The sequence below is a fragment of the Engystomops pustulosus genome, chromosome 1 (assembly GCF_040894005.1).
Source record: "Engystomops pustulosus chromosome 1, aEngPut4.maternal, whole genome shotgun sequence".
Lineage (NCBI taxonomy): Eukaryota > Metazoa > Chordata > Amphibia > Anura > Leptodactylidae > Engystomops > Engystomops pustulosus.
Genome location: NC_092411.1, coordinates 153,487,456 through 153,514,331, shown reverse-complemented (window position 1 = coordinate 153,514,331; position 26,876 = coordinate 153,487,456). Strand labels below are relative to the sequence as shown.

The window sequence follows — 26,876 nt, the reverse complement described above, 5'->3', positions numbered from 1 at the left end:
GCATTATACAATGCCATCTGCATGATGTGCACGGCCAGCTTCTTGTACCACACCCTCGACTTCCGCATGGCATTGTACGGCTGAAGCACCTGGTCAGACAAGTCCACCCCTCCCATGTATTTGTTATAATCTAAAATACAGTCTGGCTTGGGGGTTTCTGTACTGGCACCTCGTACTGGGACAGGGGTGGTGGTGTGCTCATGTATTGTGGTTAATACAAGGACCTCTCTCTTGTCCTTGTACTTAACACACAATACAGAGTCGCTGCATAGTGCCCTGCTTTCGTGCCTTTTAAGTTTTTGCCCAAGCAGCGACTTAGGGAGACCTCTCTGATTTCTGCGTACAGTGCCGCATGCCGCAGTATTTCTGGAAGTGAGGCACTTGAACCGGGTGGTGCTTGTGTAGAAATTGTCCAGGTAGAGGTGGTAGCCCTGGTCCAGCAGTGGGTGCACTAAATCCCACACTATCTTCCCTGTAACACCCAGGAAGGGGGGGCATTCTGGGGGCACTATAGTGGAGTCCCTCCCTTCATATACCCTGAACTTGTATGTGTACCCTGATGAACTTTCGCACAGCTTATACATTTTCACACCATACCTTGCCCTCTTATTGGGCAGGTACTGGCGGAATTGAAGTCTCCCTTTGAATTGTACCAGGGACACGTCTATGCTCACATGTTTGGCAGGGGTATATGCCTGGGCAAACTTGGCACTAAAATGATGTAATATGGGCCTGACCTTAAATAACCGATCATAACTGGGGTCACCTCTGGGTGGAAGAGGAAAGGGCTAAAAGCACATTTTTTAGCCTAAAATCGCTGTAATTGGCCAGTCAGGTTTGACTGGCCAATCACGGCAATCGGCGGGCGAGACCGATTTGATTGGTCGGGTGACGGAGACAGGAACTCCTCCTGCCTCTGTCACCCAAATCTCATCCCGATGTCACCACGTCTCGCGACGTGGTGACAACTCTAAAATAGTATGCGCTCGCGCAGTAGCTGTACTGCACTGAGCGCCAATAGTGGGAAGCTGCGCAGTACAGCTACGGCGCGGAGCGCTAAGGGGTTAAGCATAACCACAAAAAAATTACATTTATATAAGCCATTGTAGGCCAAATATGTGTTTCCTTTTATTTTGAGGGACATTTTATTTTGTACGTGAAAGTAAGTCTGGGTCTAGCATGCTTTGTTTTGTGATATTTTAGGCACAAAAATGGGACAAATTTGGAGTAAAAAAAAATCACAGAAAAGGAACTAACAGCTGGAACATAAAGTATATGGCAGACTGCATGAAATCTTTCGACCAGCGTAGTTCACTACACTGCTAGAAAATGCAAGTAATTTGTCGCAAGTTGCTTAACCCTTTAAAGACCTGGCCCCTTTTTGTTTTTTCATTTTTCACTCCCCACCATCAAAAATCGATAACTTTTTTTTACATGTAAATAGCTGTGTGATGGCTTGTTTTCTGCGTAACAAATTGCACTTCATAGAATACTGGTACTAGTACTGGGAAGGGGGGAAAAAATTCCAAAGTGAAGTGAAATTGATGAGAAAAGGCAATTGCGCTGTTTTCTTGTGGGCTTAGATTTTACAGCCTTCACTGTGTGCCCCAAATGAGATGTCTAGTTTATTCTTCGGGTCGGTGCGATTCTAGGGATACCAAATTTGTATAGGTTTTATAATGTTTTCATACATTTACAAATAAAATTTCTTTTAGATTTTGCCATTTTCTGGCTCTCATAACTTTTTCATACTTTGGTGTAGGAGCTGTGGGTGATGTCATTTTTTGGGACTTCTGATGAAGTTTTCAATGCTGCCGTTTTAAGAACTGTACGACCTTCTGATCACTTTTTATTGAGTTTTTTATATTTTTCAAAATGTGCATTTTCGAATTTGGGCGCTATTTTCATTATGGGGTTAAACGCAGTGAAAAAACGTTATTATATTTTGATAGATCGAGCATTTTCGGACAGGGCGATACCTAAAGTGTTTATGATTTTTACGGTTTATTTATATTTATATCAGTTCTAGGGAAAAAGGGGCGATTTGAATTTTTAGTTTTTTTGTAATATAAAACTTTTTGTTTGTACTTTAACCTTAGGTTGTCTGATTGATCCTACCATGCTATACTACTGTATGGCAGTATATGGGGATTTTACTCCTCATTCATTACAATGTGCGAATCACACATTGTAATGAATGAGTTAAAACAAGACAGATCGCGAGTGTTACCAGTATGGTGAGCCCTCTCCATGCACCCACAGCCGACCCGTGATGTGCTATTACATCATGGCTCGTTAAAGGGTTAAAGTCACAAGTTAAAAAGAAAAACAATGCCAAAAAGAGTAATACATGTCCCCCATTGAGTGCTTGAATTGGGTAACATTGGATAGCTTTTAGAAAAATATTGCATGTTTTTTTCAAATTTTGAATCCGATTTGTATTACAGCCCCATCATAGTATCATAGTATATAAGGCTGGAAGGAGACGCAAGTCCATCAAGTCCAACCTTTAAGAATTAAATAAATGTTTTATCCCCATAACCCCTGATATTTTTTCTCTCCAGAAAGTCATCCAGGCCTCTCTTGAACATGTACATGGAGTCCGCCATAACAACCTCCTGCGGCAGAGAGTTCCACAGTCTCTCTGCTCTTACAGTAAAGAACCTTTGTCTATGGTGATGGTAAAATTGCCTCTCCTCTAGGCGCAGAGGATGCCCCCTTGTCCTGGTCACAGGCCAAGGTATAAAAAGATCTTTGGAGAGATCCTTGTACTGTCCATTCAGGTATTTGTACATTGTAATGAGGTCTCCCCTCAGTCGTCTTTTTTCTAAACTGAATAATCCCAAATTTTTTAATCTGTCAGTGTATTCTAGTTCCCCCATTCCCCTAATAATCCTGGTTGCTCTCCTCTGCACCCGTTCCAGCTCTACTATATCCTTTTTATACACTGGTGCCCAAAACTGTACACAATATTCCATGTGTGGTCTGACCAGGGATTTGTATAAGGGCAAAACTATGTCTTTATCATGAGAATCTATTCCTCTCTTGATACATCCCATTATTTTATTTGCTTTAGCAGCAGTCGCCTGGCTCTGGTCACTAAAATTAAGTTTACCATCCACCAATACCCCCAAGTCCTTCTCAGCTTCAGTTTTACTAAGTAATTGACCGTTCAGAACATAATTATACTTTTTGTTTCCATGGCCCAAGTGCATAACTTTACATTTATCTACATTAAACCTCATCAACCATTTCTCTGCCCATCCCTCAAGCTTCCACAAATCCCTCTGTAATGCTAAACTATCGACCTCAGTATTTATTACTTTACAGAGCTTAGTATCATCTGCAAATATTGAAACTTGACTGTGTAAACCCACTAATTAATTAATAAAAATATTAAAAAGAAGTGGCCCCAATACTGACCCCTGTGGCACTCCACTGGTAACATCAACCCAATCTGAGAATGTGCCATTAATGACCACCCTCTGTTTTCTATCACTAAGCCAATTACTTACCCAAATACACAGATTTTCTCCAATTCCCAGCAGTCTCATTTTATATACCAATCTTTTATGTGGCACGGTGTCAAATGCCTTCGAGAAGTCCAGATATACAACATCCACAGCGTCCCCCAGATCCAGTCTTGAACTTACCTCCTCGTAGAAACCAATCAGATTAGTCTGACAGGACCGATCTCTCATAAACCCATGCTGACGCTGGGTTATAAGGTTGTGCTCAGTGAGATACTCCAGGATAGCATCTCTAATAAACCCCTCAAATATTTTCCCCACCACAGCAGTTAGACTCACGGGTCTGTAGTTTCCAGGATCGCTATTTGATCCTTTTTTGTATATTGGTACCGTATTTGCTATGCACCATTCCTGTGGAACATAACCAGTCCTCAGTGAATCTTCAAATATTAAAAATAACGGTTTGTCTATCACTGTACATAATTCATGCAGAACCCGGGGGTGTATGCCATCTGGCCCAGGTGATTTATCTATCTTAGTGGTTGCGAGGGAGGCGGCGCCGTACCTCTTCCTGGATTAAACTGTTGACATTATAAAAAGAATTAACATTATTCCTCATTGTGTCTTCCACCAGGGGATTTTCCTGGGTTCCATCGGTCACCAAAACTTAAAAAAAGGTAGAAAAACCTAGGTAAAATCAATGGAATTATTCCTGGGAAAACCCAGGTTCCAGTTTAAGATTTTATGGTTCACGCCCCTTTCCCAGGCCCAGTTTTTTAGTTTATCGATCCGATGTGTATTTTGCAAGATATTTCACCATCCTGACCTTACACACTGTGCAAGCGCTTTTCAATAAATTAGAATATCAAAAAAAGATTTTTTTTCAATAATTAAAAAAAATAAACTAATAATATATATTACAGAGTGAACTTTTTCAATTGATTATGTTAATGTTGTTGATGATGGCTTACAGTCAAGGCCAACCCAAAAGTCATTATCTCTCAAAATTAGAATACAATATAAGACCACCTGTATAAAAGCTTTTGAACTTGGCTATGGAATTGATTGAGCTATATAAAGATTATTATTACACTAAATGCATTCAATACTTGGTTGGAACATCTTTTGCATGAAAGACTGCATCAATGTGGCTTGGCATGGAAACAAATCAGATGATGGCACTGTGGAGGGGTTATGGAAGCCCAGGTTGCTTTGATAGCCCAAAGAATTAAAGGAGATGTGTCATTGGTACCACATTTTACATGCATAATTAAATACTCCTCCCAAGGGTCTAACTGTTCATCTGTATGCCTTCAATCACATAGTTACAATATATCAAATACATAGAATTCTGGAATGTACTAAAGCAGAAAGTAACATCCTGGATACCCATCTGTACAGGTGCTTGACAGAGATAAACATGCCCACCAGTGGCACAGTATATACAGTTTGGTGCATCTTGGAAAAGACATCAAGAATGACCCCATTTCTGTACACTTCTTTCTAATAGATTAACATTCAAAAAGTTACACTGGGAATGAGAAGTAAATGTACAGTCATGGCCATAAGTTTTGAGAATGACACAAATATTATATTTTCACATTATCTGTTGCCCTCTGGTTTTTATGTGAGTTTGTCAGATCTTTTTATCACATACAGAAATACAAGTGCAATCATATTATGAGTAACAAAATCTTTTATTGACAGAATGAGTTAACGCAGCAAGACACTATTTGCAGTGTTGATCCTTCTTCTTCAGGACCTCTGCAATTCTCCCTGGCAGCTCTCAATCACCTTCTGGACCAAATCCTGACTGATACCAGTCCATTCTTGCACAATCAATGTTTTGTCACAATTTGTTGGTTTTTGTTTGTCCACCCGTCTCTTGATGATTAACCACAAGTTCTCAATGGGATTAAGATCTGGGGAGTTTCCAGGCCATGGACCCAAAATCTCTATGTTTTGTTCCCTGAGCCATTTTGTTATCACCTTTGCTTTATGGAAAGGTGCTGCATCATGCTGGAAAAGGCATTGTTGATCACCAAACTGCTCTTGGACGGTTGGGAGATGTTGCTCTTGGAGGACATTCTAGTACCATTCGTTATTCATGGATGTGTTTTAGGCAAGACTGTGAAAGAGCCGATTCCATTGGCTGAGAAGCTACCCCACACATGAATGGTTGCAGGATGCTTTACAGTTGGCCTGAGAGAAGACTGGTGGTATCTTCTCCGAACAAGCTGTTTTCCAGATGTTCCAAACAATCAGAAAGGGGATTCATCAGAGAATGACTATATCCCAGTCCTCAGCAGTCCACTCACTGTACTTTTTGCAGAATATCAGTCTGTCCCTGGAGAGAAGTGGCTTCATTGCTGCCCTCCTTGACACCCGGCCTTGCTCAAAGAGTATCTGCCTTACAGTGCAGATGCACTCCCACCTGCCTGCTGCCATTCCTGAGCAAGCTCTGCACTGCTGGTAGCCCGATCCCGAAGCTGAAACACTTTTAAGAGACAGTCCTGGCACTTGTTGGTCATTCTTGGGCACCCTGGAGCCTTTTTGGCAACAATGGAACCTCTCTCCTTGAATTCCTTGATGGGATAGATTGTTGACTGAGGTGCAATCTTTCTAGCTGCAATACTCTTCCCTGTTGGGCCAGTTTTGTGCAATGAAGTTGAAATGTGTTTTGGGGGAAAAAAAAGTTTATTTTCTTTGCAAATACTGACTTTGCAATGAATTGCTGTTAAGCTGATCACTCTTTATAACATTCTGGAGTATGTGCAAATTGCCATTATAAAACCTGATGCAGTAGACTTTAGAAAAATTAACATTTGTATCATTCTCAAAACTTATGGCCATGACTGTATGATTATGGAATTTCAACAAGGGACCATCTGATGTAAAAATAAAATGGACTTTCAAAAGCTCATTCAAGACCCAAAGCTTTGCGATATGCAAGTCCTAAAATGCCTGTGTGTGAGCCCATTGAAATTATTTTGCCGTTGTACTATCCGTTAAATTTACAAGTAACAAAACCAAATTTTCTTGTACAGGAAGTGTAACCATAGAATCCAAGATCATTCCAGCAATAATCATAGTATTCCAGTCACATTAAATTTTACAAGAAAATTGCATAATAAGTATTCACCGTTTTATTTATTGTTAAACCTTAGGAAACTCAAAAAGGCATTTGTTGACAAATCTTACTTTGAGTAGTTGCCCATGTGATGCTGTGCCAAGGAAAATTTACAATATTCTTCTACAAAAATCTAACAGACCATAAGCAAAACTTCACCATCTCTATAGTATTAGTGTTTGACAAGTGCCTGTTTAATCATAACTGTAATTGGAGTCTTCTTCTGGTACAGCCAGTTTCATCATCAGGAATTGATATGCGACTTCCTTGAAAGAAAGGCATTTAACTGCAAGCTAGTTCTTAAATATATTCAGGATAACAAAACACTTTCTCCAACTCACTATTAAACAAAAATACAGCATTTCACAGTTAAATTTCCAACCCGTCTCTATCAGTCCTGGTGTGCAGAATTTTGGTTGCTCCTGGGTCCAACTGTAATTCTTCTGTCGGATTCTTCTCATGAATAGCTTCTCTTGTCTGCACTGCTGCAGTGCTCTCTGCCTCCTGCCCCCTGCGAGTGTCATCGTGTCCGGATATATGTCCTATAGATGGCTATGGAGCCCGGGCTTCATACAACGTCTGCTCACCGCTCCATGCTGTATCTTTGGTCATAAGAACGGGCATGCAGCACTATTTCCTAAGAGAAGGTGAGAGCAGCACTCATTCCTACTCTTTTCCAGTCTATGGTCTGGTGAGTATATGTCATTGTAAATGCAGCCTAAAATTGTAAAGTAATGGAGGTTATAAATTATTAAATTTGAATCCCCTAGTGATGTTTACACAATAAAGAACTTTCGTGGGCAAACCTCTTTAGTGAGTCTGCTAGAGGGTTTTTTTCCAATTTTTTTTTTAACATTTTTGAGCAGCTGCTACTAGGGAGAACTGTTTGATTTACTGACTGCTCAGACCCGTCTGGAGGTGCTGATCTTGTTAACTTGTGATCTTGACAAGATACTGCAAAAAGGCATGCCTAACACTATAGCTCATAAAGGGGTATGAGTCCACATCCCTGGTTTCCCGATTTTGTCTGGTATGGGGCCACCAGTATATTGTATTCTATGGGGGATGCTTCATTATTATTGTTGTCTACTCTGGGGTCTCTGATCCAGGATGATTGTCACTGTATTACTGATTAACTTTTAAGGGGCAGTATGTCCCTTGGACCAATAAACATATTTCTATTCCTGATCTAAGGATGTACAGTCATTTATGTGGAGTCAAGACAGATGTCTATGCATACATGTATGCAATATGTATAGATTTAGAATACAATAAAGATTTGCTTTCAGCCTATGGTGGTTGCGGGACAGTTTTTGTTGTGATCTATAAAAGGACACCATCTGGAGTGAAGCAGTATCCATTTACTCCTAAAACAAATTTATGAATAAACATTCATAAATGGGTAATAAAAATAACAGTGGAGGACAATGTCAAATTATGAAAAAGAAAACGCTTAAGAGCACTTTACATGGAATCCAAGCATTTGCCAAAACAGATGTGGCAGATTTCAATCTGTGAATAAATTAAGAACGAAAGAAAACCATAGTACTTTAGTCCTGCTACATATTTTATTTTGACAAACTAACCGAATTTCTGCTTTTCTGGTTGTTTTACTTTCATTTCTGGCTCCATATAAATATGTGCACTGGCACTTGTCTTACCCTTTTGTACTACCAGAAGAGCAGTGTACCTGTGAATAAATGGGGGTAACCCTGAGGTACAAAAAAATTATACAAAAATGGATTAGAAAACCATTAAGAAAACACATAAATAAAGCAGATGATGTGCAAATCAGGGTTATGACCTGGCTGCATTGACAGCACCACAAATATAACCCAAAGGGTAACCCTCTGATTCATGCGTTCATAAATGAAATAAACGCTTCAAACACAGCGAGATAAATTGATAAAATACAAATAGAATGGAGCACACAATTGTGACACAGGAAGGCTGAATGGCTTCTCAACCACATTCCTACAACACAAGACTAGAGAAGAAAACCTAGAAGACAAAAAGGAGCAGAGGGTTCTTCCATGCCCACGGCCTGCCTGCTGTCTATACAGACTGTGACATTACCAACCCACTCCTCTAATGGTAACATTGAGAGAAAGACAGCAGAACAGAATGAGGGCCAAAGCGTAGCCACACTACATCACAGCGCTGCAGAATGTCAGTGAACAGCATTTCTTCCTGAAACACCCAAGAGTGGGGGGAGAAGCACACTAACAATTCTCACGCACAGACTGCCAGGAAATACCTGGTACACATAGAACAGAAGAATACGTCACTGTAGGCACAGTGTGTGCGCATGAGGGAAGGTAGCCAATGATCTGCGCAGAGAGGAAATTAACAGAAAACAGGGAGGGAAGAAGAGAAAACGACAGCTTACCAATACTGCATATAAAATGAATCCCCATCATTAAAAACAGAATATGAGAAATATATATAATATATATTTCCGCTCCAAGAACATTTAATAAAAAATAAAAATACCAATTTCGATCAAATAAAACAAACTAAACTGTTGATCTGGGAGCAAGGAATTAAAAATAATAAAAAAAAAGTTCAATGCGTGAGGTAAATATAATAAAAATGTAGAAAGCTTGGACACAGCATAGAATGCAGTCTTCCTCCCTGCTACTGTCCCCTCCTCATGGTCACTTAATGGGGCTAGTGGATGAGAGCCACAGCATGCAGAACAGATCCCGCCCTGAACCAGGCAGAGGAGAGACAGAGGCCCACAGCATAGTACAATGATGCTACATATAAGAATAACGGTGATGACTGGGGTGGGGGTGGGATAAAGTTATTTAAATAAGTCCCTGTTTATCCTCACCCCAGGTAATTCCAAGCACTAAGTCTTATAGAAACAGGTACATCCTGAACAGCAGCATGTCTGAGGTACTGCCCAAGAACAGGCTGATACTAAGAAGCATTTCCAAGCATTGGACGTTCCCATCTGTGCACTCATGTTTATGGACCTGGCCTGAGGTATGGGTGGGAGGGAAGGGGGTTTGAGGGTAAACACCATTTCAGGAACAAGAGAGTGTGCATTATTGCCTTCACACTCTACAATGCAAAGGTACAGTTCAAACCTGCAACGCTTATAACAGAAGCGTTTAAGGCAGAATTTTTTTTTTGTTATTCAAGTCAATGACCATGTGTTTTCATTTGATGATCACAACATCTTCTATCCAACAGTTAGTCTTAAGTTTTTCCATGGTCCTTATACAGCTGAAGAAGCAGTTCTCCTGTTGAGCAAACACAATGTGAAGATGCTGTTGGATATGCCTCATGCAACCACAAATTCCGAGTTTAGTTCAGCCTTCACATCTGGTTTCCAAAGCGATTCCTCAAAGTCCATCTCAAGGGCACCGTCTCCACTCGACGTACTGCTGCTGTTACTGCTGGCCCGACTAGACTTTCGAGTAGGAAGCCACTGATAAGGGGCTCTGGAGTCTCTCCTTGCCTTCCGACGCAATCGCTTTTGATGCATAAGCAACTGCAAGCGTTCTACTTTGCAGCGAGTCGCCCTGTTTTCTGTTTGCCGCAAGCGATCCCCTGTAAACAGTGAAACAATTTAGTTGACATTTTTTGGGGTTACCATTTTAGGTGTTACAGACTCACAGAATTGAGGGCCAAATGGGGACATTGGGCCCTCAGAATGCACCTTTTTAATAAAGACAGAGGCTTCTAAATATGTAATACTTATGGCATGAACTATGTAGGTCGTAAACCAAAAGGGGGTCCTTAAACGGTTAAAGCAGCCTGTGGATTATCAGCTGCACACAGGCATTGAATTTTTTATCATGAAGCTCCCACAGCTTCCTGCTGTATAATGGGATCTGCTCACCCCTCCCACACGCAGTCGTTCTTTGTTCTCCAACACAAAACACACAGATTGAAACTGGCCAGATGCATGCAGACCCTCCCCCCTTTCACCCACACCCTCTGGTGGGGATGGGAGGTCCCCCCCTTACAAGTCTGTCTAGATACCAACTGACAACAGGAGTCAAAGTGTGAGAATAAAACCACTTTCCCTGAAAAGAAGGATATCTTAGGGCCAGAAATGTCTCCTATCCCTTTTAATTAAACATAATACATCAAGAAGCAAACAGCCATGCCGCCCACCCCCATAACCCTTTAGTATGTGCATACATTCCTACACCCTCCTGAGCACACATTCTATACAAGCAGGCCACTGAACTGGATTCAATATAAAGTGCCTCTTATTTCTATGCAGACGCTCAATCACCCCCTTAAAACTAAGAACACAGAGGTAGAAAATATAGAATTCATCAAAATATGTAGAACAAGTAACCTAGAAGGGGGTTGCAAGCAGCATTGTAAGATCTTTATTTGGTACAAGGCCTTTGTCTAGTCCCCTCCTCCCTGCAGCCAACTGAACAAACATAGGCAGAGACCTCCCACTCCAACATACAAAAGGAGAGGTCAGGTAACCCTTTCGGTAGTGGTCTCGGGACACAACCATACTGTCTGCCATATTTAGTACCAGTGCACACAAAGGGAAATCTTTGTGCCTTGTTACTCACCAGTAGGTTTGCAGTGGCGGGCTTGGGAATGTCCTGTTTGTTGGCTTGTTTGCTGGGGATCACTGCTTTGAGGAGAGGTAGCCTTGGCATTTCTGGTCTGTGATGCACACTGAGTGTGGCAGCGGAGTGTTGTTAATGATGGCGGCATGCCCTGGTAATGACGAGTAGCACTAAGCAAGTCATTGAGGATCTGTAAAATTGTCCCAATGTCTCGACGAGGACGTCCTGTACTATCCTGGCAATGGGGATGCAAAGTGCCTGGATAAGAGAAGTACTTGGTAAGATATTGCACATTAAAACAGTTAACTAGTATTGACTTTACTACACCCACAGTTACTATCTTAGGTTACATTTATTATATAGCAAGTATCAGGATAAGCAGCAGGACTCTACTTGCTGCTACACTCCTGGGTATCTTTTTCTCAAAAGGGATCAATAAAGTTGATGGATGGAAACGAAAGAGGAGATGTCATAATATGAATTTCTGCCATATTATGTTAGCTTTCAAAGACAACATTTCCTTCAAGGTCTGTTCAGGACTACTATTCATCAGAAAACAGGTCATAAGAAGTGGATACCGTGGTCTTATATTTATTTTTGCTCCTAAAGAGGCACAATGTGCAATTTTCAGGGAACATCTTTTTCCATGCCCAAGAATTCACATTTAATAATATAATGTAGTCATGCCATTACATCCATCAGGATAACCATCTGAATAGAGTCTTGTGACTCCATACACAACAATATACGGCACATTAACTATCCCATTATTTAGGAACAAAAAGCAACATTTTTTGTTTAAAGATAATCAACAACTTCCTTATAACTATCCAAACTGATTTTTATGCTGAATGTCTTGTGGCTCCATTTCCATGGGAATCATGGGCCCCACTCATGTTTAGCAATTGCACTTTCCTTAAATGACCCCTTCTTGTTCAGGTAGCTGCTTGTACTGCATTTGCAACGCGGCTGTCATTGATTTTATCCCGTGAATTCTTCACCCATGTCACAACCCCATGTATGTAAATGATCTACCAATGCCAACATATGGTGTGGCAATGACTGCTTCTAGGTCTTATTTTCAGGGGAGGCCTTATATTTTTGAGCTTGAAAAAAAAAAAATTTAACAAGGTCTTATTTTCGGGGAAGCAGGGTAGGCAAATTAGTGTTCAACACACTCCACCATTCTGGTTACCACTAAAGGATGTAAGGCTTCAAATAGTTAGGTCCTGTTCAAAATGTACAGTTCTAGATATACTTACCAGAAAATGTCCCTGAGAAAACTCCAGGAGCGTGGTTCACAAAACTTTCTATGATGGCACCAGGTTTTCGAGGTCGTGCAGATTGGGAAGGAGAAACAGTTTCACTACTGCGAGTGCTGCTACTACTACATGGCACCTGCTGGAAAAGGATGAAGGAAGAAATAACACATTAACAAATACCATAAGAAGCACCTACTTTTGCAAGAACGCTTATAGTAAGACAGCCTCGGAAGACTTAGAAGCTTTCTTTGATACAATAGTAAACATTTTCAATATGCCAGGAAATGTAAGCTTTCAGGGTACTTACCTCTGCACAGGGTGATACAGTCACACCCTCTCCATGTGAGCGGAAGACACTTGTGCTTAGGGGCGAGGAACGAGGTGCGTCGCAGTGTGTGGAAGAAGCGGATGCTGATTCAGTAGGCTGCGAAGAAGCCTGCGTGCAACCAGCCAGTCGGGACAGTACAGGTGTGGTGCTCGTATGCAAGGTACGGAAGTGAGGGGCAGCATTGTGTTCCGCTCCTCTGGTAATTAGATGACGGTGCTGAAGGTGGGAACCTCCTGTTTGTTGAGCGGCCAGCTGAAGTTGTACAAACATCATATGATCCCCAACACGAAGCGCAAGTGTGAGGGGTGAGCGCCCAGATAAGAAGTCATTCACCTTCAAAATAAAAAAAGAAGACAATCAAAAAACTGTCCACGAAAATAAGGCGATACAAAAGCTAATGGTTCGAAGATATGGTCACCCACCATGATGGTAATAGAACTAGATTGAGTTACTCAGCATCCCACGGCTAAGGCTACATAGTCCAACTATGACACATGCCCTATGCCCTCCCACTGTGGTAGCAGATATACTGCTAAATGTGTGTTAGAGCGATGCACAACCCTCAAATAGGGTTAGGGTGGGGGCAGCAGGCTTTTTGGCCTTGATCGACCTTTAGCCTAAGCAGGACATAAAACAGGGATCATTAACTATGTGACCCATGGTCATCTGGTTAGAAAACCACTCTGCAATGTGAGCCCATTCACAAAAAAACAGAGAACACAAGCTACACAGAAGCTGCACACCATCACGACTTAACCACACACACACAGTGATGATTTCAGCACCCATCCCCCACGTCACGACTCCCCCACCCCCGCATCACTGGACAAAGAGCAGAACATTAACCCTGCAAGAACTGAAGACAATACATAAACAGCCTGTGTCTACAGCAGGTACATCATGTACTCTTTTTCCATGTATATATGAATGCAGCTACTCTCACAGTTTTATCAGGCTGCTCTCTCTGACTCACCCCCCCTCCAGCCCACGCCTGCAGGAACAGCTAAAAATAGCAGAGTCCAGCACGCAGTAGGGAGAACAAGGCCAAGGGAGGGAGTAGGGGGGAATAAGGTACAGAAATGGGAAGGCTTGGTAGGGTGGGAGGCTTAGGGAAGGTTTACAGGAGAAAAAGTACAAAGGCTTGGCAACCCTGTACAGAGCAGTAGGTTCAGAAAGCTGCCGTGCAAGCAGTGACACGGTATGACACAGCTCGTGACGGTGGTGGTGTGTTGCAATGAGGAAACAAAGAAATCTAAAAAAAAAAAAAAAAAAAAAGTGCTGGTGGAAGGTCATGATCTGACAAAGCTGACACTTATCTATTTCAAATCACCAGAATCAACATAAAGTCACCCAGCAAAGCAGGAAGCTGTGACTTTAAGAAACAAAGTCTGGGAACTACACAAGGGAGGGGAAACAGAAAGGAGTCACCACCCCATCACCATCTGATTAGTAACCGGCTTGTTTGTCAGTAGCAAAGGCACGATGTGCGTCATAGAGATCACAGTGACATCACACAAGATGGAAACTGCCCACTTGTCCTCCCCCACTCCAATCCTTCAGGACAACTTACCTGCGTCTCTGTGAGACTCTCCAGGGCTTGCATGACAGACTGCTCCGGACGGGACATCTGGGACTAGAGGCGGAAACCAGATAAAGGGTTAAGAGGGAAAGCAACTTATCCAAGCTCAAAGCACAAACTAAAACTCACCAATAAACTCACCATTAGTCCAGCCTCAACCGTAGGCAATAGGGTCAGCCTGCTCCCGTCCACAATTCCCAAATCGTGTAACTTTCCAGAGCTTAAACGCCTGTGGAAAGAAGATTCTAAACTTAGAACCCGGCTCCAGAGCAGGCATCACTGGGCAGATAGAGCAAGCGTGCCATTAAGGAAAGGCTTTTGGGTTTCTGGCATTTAAGGGGTTATGGCCAGAAGACTCAGGGAGTGTGAGTAGCAATGGGGGAAGGTGGAGTAAGATGTTACAGTGATGTCACCACTGCTAGAGCCTCCCTGAATTACTTACTGGAAGAGAGGGTAGCTGGGGCCAACCTAAGGGGCAGATTCCTTCTTCCACACCAGGACTACATAGGAGGGTCAGCAGGGTCCTGCCAGCCATCACTAGGACAAAGGGAGCAGATCGCAAAGCAAAGCACACTGTGGGCACTGGGAAGGGGTACACCGAGGGCACAGGAGGGCATATGCTCACAACGTTGAGGGGGCAGCAGGGTCTCATGCACTGGAGGGGGCAGGATTCAGGCAGCAGCGATTGCAGATCCATGAGTTTCGTTAAACAAAGACCCACCTCCCCCGGGGTGCAGAACAAAGGACGGAAACACCGGGGAAGCCGCACGTCCCTGGGGCAAGACGAGGACTACACGTCAATACAGCGGCCATACATGGCGAGCCAACACAGTGCACTCACGTCTCCCGGTGCAGCAGGGTGAGCCGCTCCTTTGGCACCTTTAGTCGCTGGGAGATGCGGCGCTTCAGCCCGTCCACCGTCTCTTCCAGGGGCACCGAGAGCTCATAGCGCGTGCCTGTGGTGCTGTGAATGTTCAGGTTCATCAGCGGCTCTCCTCCCACGTTCGTGCAGCTCCGGGCACTGGGCTGCTGCTCCATCCGGCTCGTTCTCCAGCTCCGGTCTTCCCTCTGCGCTCCGGCGTAAAACTAACACACAAAGTTACACGAGCTCCCCCTCCTGAACAGCCGCGCTCGGCCCCGCCCCCCGGACCAATCACAGCTGGCTCTCACCTCCCCCACGTGGCGATAACGTGAACCCACCTCCAGGCTTCGCCGCCAATCCCTAGCAGGAGTAGATGTTGCTTCACGTTGCCCCTCCCAGTCTCTTCGTAGTCACACCCACCCGGTCATTCATAATAAATCGGGTATAAAACAAAGAGATGCCGGGTGCAGGCGGATGTCAAGGGGAATCGCGGAGGACCTCGGTAGGAGGCGGATTACACGTCTACCACAAGGGTTCACCCTGACAGTGTGCCATAATCCAGAACGTCCTGATGGCAATGTGCGAACTATAACCAGTACAGCTATATTCACACACAGCGGTTGTGCTGTAGGAATGTCCTAATGGAGCTGTCTATGCTAGTTTCACATTGACTTTGGTGTTTCGAATACGTTTTGCTTCCATGTTGCCTCCGTGTCCACAAAAAAACCCAGAAGGTTTAACATTGCTTTGAAAATGACACCAGGTTTCTCAGCCTAATCAGTGAAAAAAAACCCTGACATTTCATCAGGATTTCCAACTAATTTTCTTCCACGGACAACAGATCAGTGAAAAAATATGCCAATGTGAAAACGCCCATTGAGTCAGTTTGTCGTTCATATACAACAGCCGTAAGGGCTCTTTCACTTTGGTGTTAAAGCTCGAGACGCAGTTGCTAGGGCGGTCAGGGTCAGAGTATAAAGGACTTTGTTGGAGGCTGTGTATAAGGGTGCACACAGAAGTTCGGAGTGACACGTCATTTAGGTTTAATGATACCATTTATTGAATATCTCGGATCACAACGCGTTTCGGAGTATCAAGGACTCAAGTGGAATGAGACTGCAGCTGGTCAGCTACTGGGATAGAATCCTAATCTCCCACGCTGCAGTCTCATTCCACTTGATAAAGGACTCCACAATACTCTGAAACGCATTGTGATTGGAGAAATTCAATAAACGTTATCCTTAACCCTAAATAACGTGTCACTCTGAACTTCTGTGTGTGCCCTAATAGACAGCCTCCAACGTACTACTTCATACATGGAAAAAGAGAGATGAGACAGATCAGAGTCATATATATATATATATATATATATATATATATATATATATATATATGACTCGATGAAACAGTCAGAACTGCTATGCCTCTCCTGCCTTAGGGTAAAGACCTTATCTTGTCTGTGGCTTGTAGAGTAAGTCTTTGCATGCTGCTTGCTGGCAGGAAGTGCGTGTGTGTAGTGTATCTGAGCTGGTCTTGTAATGCAGGGTGAAGCGGCAGGAGGCAGAGAGTAGTGATAGGAATTACGGCGCTCCTGGCTCCGGATCTGGCTCATTAGGCTCTGCTCACTAAAAAGAGACGGCTCTTCTGGCTCCTGAACGGCTCCCTATTAAATATATAATAGGGACACGCAGGACAGTCAATCACAATTTTACCCCGATTGTATCAAGTTAAAGGGGGCGTGGGAAGCGGTTAGAGGCGGGGTTAAGTGAGCCATCAGGTTTTTTTTTTTTTAAGTGTGTTAGAGAATGTGTTATTTTGTTATCCTGAGTACATGTAAGAATCTTGCACTCTGCATGTGCAGATAGCATTAAAGTGGTATTCCCAGTAAGACATCGCTGGTAGCAGTGGGTCGGCGTAGGGTGTTTCTGCCTCATGCTGCGCAATACCTATAGCCTGCAAATGTTCAGGCCAGAAATTTCTCAGGATAAAGTACAATTCTAAACTAGGCAAGACCTGGTGTAGAATTGTCCCACAGTGTAGCCGCCCACCAGATACATTTGGAGGCTGGAGCAGGGACCTTCATCGAAGCTGGTGCTGCAGCATGTCCCCACTTTGTGCATTTCCTTGGCTGCAAACAATGGGTCTGTGCTCCATTGTTTCGGCCAGTGTGTTATTGACACATGTAGTCCACTCACATGGTGCTGCCCAGGAATAGGACCTGTTGTGAGTTTGGATATGGATATAAGACTCACAACAGATATAAGCTCTGTCGGCTCACACACAGATCTGTGAAAACCATACGCGTGTGTTCCTATGGGTTAAAGAGTAACTGTAAAGGTTTTTTATTTTTCACAAATCAATAGTTCTTGGGATGTAAAACAACTTTGCCTATTATCTTTATTACCTATATTCAGTAATTTCTTTGCTATCCCTCTCATATCACCTCATTGCTGCAGTGGCTGCCTCCTCTCCATGTGCTGATAAGCCTTATGAGACCGTATCTTGTTTACAATACGGAGTCATAGGAGGGGGGGGGAGCTGGTGGTCCCTGCTCGCAGCATAAGAGGTCATGTGTCTACAGAACAGTGGATGCAGATGTCTCCTGCACAGAATAGTGAGGTACAAGATCTCCCTGTTCCTGATCAGTCCCCTCCATCCCAGTCTGTGATTATACAGTACTTTCTCTGTCTGTCTCTGCTGTCTGTGACTGAATGTACTAATGATTTCTACCACTTATTACATGTTCCCTCCTCCTCCATGTGATGGAAGCTTCCAGGTTGTCACCATATACATACTGTATGTGCACTGTGCATATGCTCTATATAGGTGATGTGTATATGCATATATATTATCCTCTTATAATACCCCTCTTAGTACGCCCATATAAATCTATGGGAATGTATAAAATATGTTGCATACCTGCTGCAAACGGTTGTGTATGTTCAATATTCAGGGACACAAGGACAGGTGGGAGGTGCATTCTATCATCCAGTCATCATTTGACAGTGGGTACATTCAGACGCCCGTCTATGGGGACGTATATATAGACGGCAATGGCGGCCCAGCGGTGGTACGGTGCCACGCCATACACCGGGAAAAGATGGAGCCTGCTCTATCTTTTCGCGAGTGTGTGGCCATGCGCCGCTGTTTCCTATGGAGGGGAGGAGGGATCACCTCCTCCTCCTCTGCAGCACACAGGAATATGCATGTGAATGCACCCAGACACCGTATTTTATACGGTACGGATACAGCACACATTGATGAAACGTTATGTATATACATATTCATATATCACTGAAATACAGGATTGAAGAAATCATTTGTTTACGTGAAAGAGAAGTGTTCCTGGTTTATCACGCTTGATTTTGAGAGTAGATTTTCTTTAAGACTTGTTGAAGTGGCTTATTTCAAGGCTTTGCTATATATTATATGTATATAATATATATTATACATACATACACACACAATGAAAGAGAAAGGTAGCACAGGGGGTGGCTATATACTAGAGCAGGGGCAGACTATATACTACGGGCAGACTGGATATATTTTACAGGGGAGGGAGGCAGACTGCCTATATGCTACAGGGGGGGGGAAGGGACTGGTTGGCTAAATACTATGGGGCTGGCTGGATATATATGTATTGGCTGGCTATATACTGGGGAAGTATGCTGGGGCTACCATATTGAGGGGGAAATTATATGGAAGTATATATTATAGTATATTGATGGGTAGCAGTGTATTATCTGTATATGCAGAAGACACTTAGCTGTTATGTAGGGGACATTTTATTGACAGTTTTTTTTTCTTTAGGGACAGAGTGTAGAAATGTTCTCCAGAGGCCGCAGTCATCCGGAAACTTCTGCAGTGATAAGTCACGGCTGGGAGATGTTTCCATGATGTTCTCTACCTGATGGAGAAGGATTGGCAGCAATAAGGAGACTGCAGGAGGAAGAGTGGGATGATCCAGGCCAACACAGATATAGAAGGAGACAGCAGCAGCCTAAGTGATGCCGCTGCTGACATCACAGCTGTGCCCCGGCCTGGCCGTGCGCATGGAACTGTTGCAGACCTAGTGCCGGCACACATGAAGAAAGAAGAGGCTCTGCTCACAGAGCTGTCGCGGACCTGGAGCCAGCGCATATGAAGATAGAAGCTGAGCTGCCCGGGGCCTTGGAATGGTGAGTACCAAGTTTTTTTTTTTGTTTTTTTTTTACGGGCAAGCCATACGCTACAGGGGCTGGCAAGCTATATACTGGGGATGCTGTGACCAATGTAGGTACCTCGGCTTAAACTCGGATCGGCTTATACTTTAGTATATACGGTATTTATGTTTTCCACATTCTTGGCAGGTAGATATCTTTGGCATAAGAATTGTAGGTATTTTCACTGGAGGTAAATATTTTTCTATTTTACGCAATATTCCCGACTGGGAGGCCTTATTGTAGATGTTTCCATAGCAGTTGGCCACTTAGATTCCTTTATTATTCTTTATAATGGGGGGAGCATTCCATTTTTTCCATTAGGCTCGGCCCTAATTCGGCTGTATTTTGAGGCACAATTTTGCTTGTCTGCCTAGGGCAGTGGTGGCGAACCTATGGCACTGGTGCCAGAGGCGGCACTCGGAGCCCTCTCTGTGGACACCCAGGCCATCACGCCAGCATGAAGTTCAATAGACAGAACTCACAGAATCTTCCTGCAGAACCTTCCTACAATGATAGATGAATTTGCCCTCCTTCTTTCAGCTGGGTTGGTGTCCTTGGGAGGCTGAAGGATTGAAAGTTGTCAAAGAACAAGGAGAAATACATTACTGCTTACATTGCTGCGCTGGCACTTTGCAATAATTAAGTGGCTTTTGGTTGAAGTTTGGGCACTCCGGCTCTAAAAGGTTCGCCATCACTGGCCTAGGGCATCAAAATGCCTTGTCCCAGCCCTGGACACGGTATAGATACTCATTCATGCTCATATAGGTGAAAAACATGCTGTATCTACGGCCAAAAACTGTTGTGTATACAGAACAGGAAAAACATACAGTTGTGTGCATGAGGACTGTCAGTATTTGCAGTCCCCTGTTTACTGACCACAAATACGGACTGTAATCCACTGGTATGCAACATATGTGTTCCATATGCAACCCATATTTTTTACGTTCCCATAGACTTCTATTGGGTTGCACAAGTCAGGATCTGGAAAATAATAGGACTTGCTCTATATTTTGTAGACCATGAATACGGACACCATATGGTGCGGAGGGTTATACAGAACTCATTTAGAGAGCCTAATTTTACATTAGTGGGTTTTCTTCGGGTCCTCCGGTTTCCTCCCACAAAATCATACTGGTAGGTTGATTAGATTGTGAGCCCCATGAAGACAGGGACTGATTTGGCAAGCTCTGTGTGCGCTATATAAATAAAGGAATTATTATTATAATTATAGTCTATAGGGTCGTGTTCCAGGTTCTGTATTCCGGCTAGCACACTGCCCAAATATCTGGACGTGTGCAAGAGACTTAACAGTAATGGACCTAGCACGTATTTTTCCTTGCCATTTTGTACCCAGCTTTCACCATGTGATTGATCAAGTACCATTTTTGACATGTAATTACTCCATTTGTACCATGAATGTGCGGACATCTAGAACAAGCAGCACTTCTCCATGTGACTGCACACTGCTCAGTGTCTACAGTTGCAGAGATATTTCTTCACATGAAATGCTCCATTAATAAGGATCACACTTCCCTCTCTGTGCCTTGACTTCCCACATCTCATGAGCTGCTATTGTGAGTGAGGCACACATCCTGGCCTGACAAAGGACACAGTGTACAGAAGGGCGGAAGCTTCTCTTCCTTCCACAGGTCACTCTGACCTTGTGGAGTTTTGCACTCAGTTATTCCCTTTATGAGGCACAAAAGGAGAGTTTATTGCAATAAGAAATGTATGCAAACTACAAGAATAGACTGGGCAAGAAACAACCCCCTATAATAGTATCCTGCATTACAAGGATCTAGCTTAAGGGGTTCCTAAGATTAGGACTATGTTCATGTCTTAACACATACTTATATCATTCTTTCTTTAGCAAGATTTTTTTTTCTCTCCTAGATGTAGGTAGTTTCCCAAAGGTATACTTAACATGACAGAAGAGAGAAGGGTGTGGTGTACTCCATGTTATATATCCTGTCTGCTTCTGTGACTCCAGGTCAGTGTCATTAAACTGAAGTCAAAAATCTGATGTAAATACTTTTGTGTAAAAACTACAAAAGTGCTTAAGGAATGATACCTTTATCGGCTAACCAGAAAAATTATATTTGGTGCAAGCTTTCAGGGCACACAGGCCCCTTCTTCAGGCATGGATACAAATGAAGCACTGAGAGAAAAACACAATATTTGAGGGATGTTACAACAAGATAATTAGTACATATGGTGAGACTCAATTAAGATAAGCTGGGGCAATAAAACTAGAGGTTATGTTACACAGAGAAGGGTGATGGGCAGGGGGTGGGGGGCTAGGATGGCAGGGGTCTGGAGTTAGTCTCTTGTGGGGATTGAAGTGAGTCCATGTAATGAGCCATAAATCCAGGTGCAATATTGAGGCCTTGTGTCAGTGACTGGAAGGTCATCATCAGTTTGAACTCCCAGGTTTTCCTTTCTCTGCTGTCCTTAAAGTCACCTTTCAGTATTAGGACCTTTAAATCCTTCTCGCTGTGGCCTGGTCCAGAAAAGTGTTTTCCCACAGGTGTGTCCATCCCCTCACTTATGGTGTGTCTGTGAGAATTCATCCTCCTCTGAAGTTTTTGTTGGGTCTCCCCAATGTATATATTATTTGTGTGACACCTCATGCACAGTATCATGTACACAACATTGGAGGATCTACAGGAGAATGTGCCTGGGATTTTATACTCCTGTTGTGTGTTGGGGATGTGGACTGTGCTTGATGATAGAACATGGGCACACGTCTTGCATCTTTTGTTCTGGCAGGGAAAAGTGCCCGTCTGTGTTGGTGGTGAGAGGGCACTTCTTACCAGGAGATTCCTTATGTTTGGTGGCTGTTTGTAAGCAAGGAGGGGTAGGTCCGGGAATATGTCCTTTAGCCTGTTGTCCTTATGAAGAATGGCTTGGAGATCTTCTGCAATTTTCTTTAAAATCTTCATTTGTGGGTTGTACATGACCACCAGGGGCACTCTGCACTTGTCCTCTTTCTGTTGGTATTCTAGCAGGCTGCTCCTTGGAATCCTTCTAGCTCTGTGGATCTGCCTATCTATAACTAGGGGGTGATACCCCTGTTGTAAGAATGTTCTTCTTAGTGATAGAAGGTGTTGTTCTCTATCCTCACTCTCTGAGCAGATCCGAATGGAGGATACCCCAATCTACCGAACACAAATGGACCTTAAGAACCAACTGAAGAAACTGGCACAACTGAACAGCGACATCTTCTTTTTATCCAGATGCAAAAAGGAGAATCTTATCCCCAAAGGCTTGATGATCAAAAATCCAACTCAATATACTTACAACACTCACTTTTCACAGAATCTTTGCTACAGATCATCTGAACGACTACGGAATCACCTTATTGGATTTTTCTACAACAAGAGAAGAAATCTACAAAATGATATTAATTGTATGATGGACACATTACAAGGAACAGGGTCGAGCCTGGCTATAAACACATTGGAGAACTTTTTCAATAATTTACAAGATCAACTTATTACCAACAAACTAAAAAAACTTAACAGGTTAAGGATGAGAGCAGGTCTCAAAGAACAAGGTAAGAAAAGTCAACATCACAACTTGGATGCATCATCCCCTGTTGTAAACCTCTCTCAGTATAAACCTAGCAAAGTGGAGATAAATGTTTTATCTAAAGGACTGACATTTTGTCCCACAAAACCACTTGACAAGGTACAATTCTGCAGTGATGTAGAAGAATTTTTTCGCAGATTACGACTGAAAGAATTCTTTTTTGACAAAAGTGAGACCGCATTACAGACTGACCCGGGACATGAAACATCAAGAAAGAGGAAAAAGTCTAATTGGACCCCTCAACCCGGATTTAATCAAACCTTGGATTACTACATAGACTGTTTCAGAAAAAAAGTGAAATCGGAATTGTTAGACAGAAATCACAACATCACGGACAACCTAAGCATACAAGAAAGGAAAGCCATACGGTCATTAAAATCCAACAAAGATATTGTCATCAAACCAGCAGATAAAGGTGGAGCTGTAGTAATTATCAACACTTCAGATTACATTCAGGAAGCTAACAGACAACTTTCTGATGAAAGATACTACACACCATTGAGGGAAGATCCGACTGTACAATATACAAGAGAACTTACTGAGATCATTAATGGCTTTGACCCAATAGCTGACTCTCTACTGGATTTAATACCAAACACTCCCAGAATAGGTACATTCTACATGCTCCCAAAAATACATAAAGATGGAAATCCAGGGAGACCAATCATTTCTGGTGTTGGAACCCTAACTGAAGGTATCTCTGGCTGGGTGGAGAACATTTTAAAACCTTTAGTGAAGGAGACGCCTAGCTATGTCCAAGACACCACCGACATCCTCCGTAAACTTTCCAACCTGGGTCCACTACCAGATGGCACAATATTGGCAACTATGGATGTTGCATCCCTCTATTCCAACATCCCACATGAAGATGGTATAGCTGCTTGTAAATACTTTCTGCAGAAGAACAACATGGCCACAGAACCTGTCCTACAGCTCATCAGGTTTGTACTGCATCACAATTATTTCTCCTTTGGTGAGGACATTTACTTGCAGTGTATGGGAAGTGCCATGGGAAGCAGAATGTCACCACAGTATGCCAACCTGTTCATGGCAAAACTAGAGGAGGAGTTTCTTACAACCTGCGCCACTCAACCTCTAGCATACTTCCGCTATATTGATGACCTGCTTGTTATCTGGTCAGGATCTGAGGATGAACTGTTGTCTTTCCACAGAAGTTATAACAAATTTCATCCTACCATAAAACTCTCCCTGGACTACTCAAAATCTAAGGTACATTTCCTGGATACAACCATATACATTAGGGACAACAGCATACAAACTACAATTTATCAAAAACCTACAGGTCGTCCAGCGTACCTAAAGTGGAACAGTTTCCATCCAAAACATATCAAGAAATCTATTGTCTACAGCCAAGCTCTGAGATACATCCGGATCTGCTCAGAGAGTGAGGATAGAGAACAACACCTTCTATCACTAAGAAGAACATTCTTACAACAGGGGTATCACCCCCTAGTTATAGATAGGCAGATCCACAGAGCTAGAAGGATTCCAAGGAGCAGCCTGCTAGAATACCAACAGAAAGAGGACAAGTGCAGAGTGCCCCTGGTGGTCATGTACAACCCACAAATGAAGATTTTAAAGAAAATTGCAGAAGATCTCCAAGCCATTCTTCATAAGGACAACAGGCTAAAGGACATATTCCCGGACCTACCCCTCCTTGCTTACAAACAGCCACCAAACATAAGGAATCTCCTGGTAAGAAGTGCCCTCTCACCACCAACACAGACGGGCACTTTTCCCTGCCAGAACAAAAGATGCAAGACGTGTGCCCATGTTCTATCATCAAGCACAGTCCACATCCCCAACACACAACAGGAGTATAAAATCCCAGGCACATTCTCCTGTAGATCCTCCAATGTTGTGTACATGATACTGTGCATGAGGTGTCACACAAATAATATATACATTGGGGAGACCCAACAAAAACTTCAGAGGAGGATGAATTCTCACAGACACACCATAAGTGAGGGGATGGACACACCTGTGGGAAAACACTTTTCTGGACCAGGCCACAGCGAGAAGGATTTAAAGGTCCTAATACTGAAAGGTGACTTTAAGGACAGCAGAGAAAGGAAAACCTGGGAGTTCAAACTGATGATGACCTTCCAGTCACTGACACAAGGCCTCAATATTGCACCTGGATTTATGGCTCATTACATGGACTCACTTCAATCCCCACAAGAGACTAACTCCAGACCCCTGCCATCCTAGCCCCCCACCCCCTGCCCATCACCCTTCTCTGTGTAACATAACCTCTAGTTTTATTGCCCCAGCTTATCTTAATTGAGTCTCACCATATGTACTAATTATCTTGTTGTAACATCCCTCAAATATTGTGTTTTTCTCTCAGTGCTTCATTTGTATCCATGCCTGAAGAAGGGGCCTGTGTGCCCTGAAAGCTTGCACCAAATATAATTTTTCTGGTTAGCCGATAAAGGTATCATTCCTTAAGCACTTTTGTAGTTTTTACACAAAAGTATTTACATCAGATTTTTGATTTTTCCTGGCTAACACGGTACGTCAACAATTTTCTTAACATACTAAACTGAAGTCATGAATAACTGACTGCTTTCTGAAGTCAGGCTGCCTGACAACCCTGTTTACCACGTTGCAGATATTTGACAGTGAAGCCCTGGTAACCAAACTGGCAGCCATGCAGCAGGTGTGCTATTGGTTGAAACAACGCTAGCATGTCCTAAACACATACCGTAAATGCGTGTTTTTACACTTTAGGTACCCAGTCAGCAGTGGTTGGTTGAATGCCCCTGTGATCAAAAGTTACTCCTCCACAGGCCAGTGGCTCCCTGCGTATCACGGCCAACCACTGTGGAGAGGATGGTACTCCATGCATTATAATGATATAATACAAGAGATCCCTTCTTCCCCAGCAAACAGAAGCGTCAAACTGTAATCATGAACTCATATGGTGGCACTTATCACCAGGGCCGGCGCTTGTACTGTGTATACCAGGGCAAGTGCCGGGGCCCATAGCTGCTGGGGGGCCCACATAAGGAATCCATGGTGTTGAGGGGGGCTGTATCTAATGAATCCATAGGGGTCTGTACATAAAATAACCATGAGTATGCTGGTATGATAAACAAGGAATATTTAGGATTTCTGAATTTTGAATACCGCCATGTGAGTTTGCTGCAAAGGGGCCCACTAAGCCTCTGTCGCCCAGGGGCCTGCTGAAACCTGGGGCCCACCCTGCTTATCAGTATAAAAATGGGAAAAATTTACCACTAGGCAGACTCCTTGGGACAGTTCTATGTCTGTCTTTGAAGCTTCGCTGCCTGTCACATTCATTAAAACAGCTTTGGCCCTTTAATAAATGTTCTTATGCTCTACTTGTGTCTTTGATTTTTATTTTTTAAAAAAAAGGCGCAAAATGCATAAAAACTACATACAGCACTTATACCAGCCTTTTAATATATCTTTAACAAACCTGCTCCCCACTCATACTGTGTAACACTAAATAGTCACATGACATTGGGAAGGGAAAACAGCTAACTATTTGGTCATGTTCACACAATTCATTATGAAACGGACTGCAAACACATCGTAAAAATAGCATGCATTTTTGCCCAATACATTTGTAAACCATTTCAAAACATAATGAACACACATCCAAACATCATGTAAATGCACCCAAAGGGTTCATTCACATGGGTACATTCTCCATACCGCTGTGCACTGGAGAGGAGGAGATCCCTACCCCTTCATAGAAAACAGTGGCGCACGGCTGCACACACATGCTCTATCTTTTCCTGGTGTACGTCACGGAACACACGTGTGGCACCGTACCGCCATTGCCGGTTATGTGGACGTGTATGCGGCCATCAACTTGGCATGTGAATGAACCCTTAGGGGGGTATACT

The 26,876-nt window shown here is 43.1% G+C and overlaps 1 protein-coding gene and 1 long non-coding RNA gene across 4 annotated transcripts in view; one reads left to right on the top strand and one right to left on the bottom strand.

Annotated features, from left to right (window-relative positions):
* The window catches only part of LOC140064635 (uncharacterized), a 98,147-nt gene that overhangs the window by 26,057 nt on the left and 45,214 nt on the right, over positions 1-26,876 (top strand). For both annotated transcript variants that reach the window (XR_011847787.1, XR_011847786.1), the window contains exons 2-3: positions 18,995-19,362; positions 21,280-21,376. This is a non-coding gene — a long non-coding RNA (uncharacterized lncRNA). The remainder of the gene's footprint in view (positions 1-18,994; positions 19,363-21,279; positions 21,377-26,876) is intronic.
* MIDN (midnolin) lies at positions 6,599-15,473 on the bottom strand. 2 transcript variants are annotated; one of them, XM_072111695.1, is made up of 7 exons: positions 15,164-15,473; positions 14,464-14,551; positions 14,314-14,376; positions 12,723-13,076; positions 12,416-12,551; positions 11,154-11,411; positions 6,599-10,161 (listed from the first exon to the last, which is right to left on the bottom strand). In XM_072111695.1, exons 1-7 carry the CDS (start codon positions 15,358-15,360, stop codon positions 9,893-9,895), a joined length of 1,365 nt encoding a protein of 454 aa, XP_071967796.1. In that variant the 5' UTR covers positions 15,361-15,473; the 3' UTR covers positions 6,599-9,892. The 2 variants fall into 2 exon arrangements, with proteins under 2 accessions (XP_071967796.1, XP_071967787.1); XM_072111686.1 differs by having other exon boundaries at positions 12,416-12,554; positions 15,164-15,470.

Excerpts from the sequence above, each read along its gene's own strand:
- MIDN (XM_072111686.1), bottom strand. The coding sequence starts at position 15,360 with ATGGAGCAGCAGCCCAGTGCCCGGAGCTGCACGAACGTGGGAGGAGAG. Across the intron at positions 14,377-14,463 it reads CGGTTGAGGCTGGACTAATG|TCCCAGATGTCCCGTCCGGA; the intron begins GTGAGTTTATTG and ends TTCCGCCTCTAG. Across the intron at positions 12,555-12,722 it reads CTGTATCACCCTGTGCAGAG|CAGGTGCCATGTAGTAGTAG; the intron begins GTAAGTACCCTG and ends ATCCTTTTCCAG.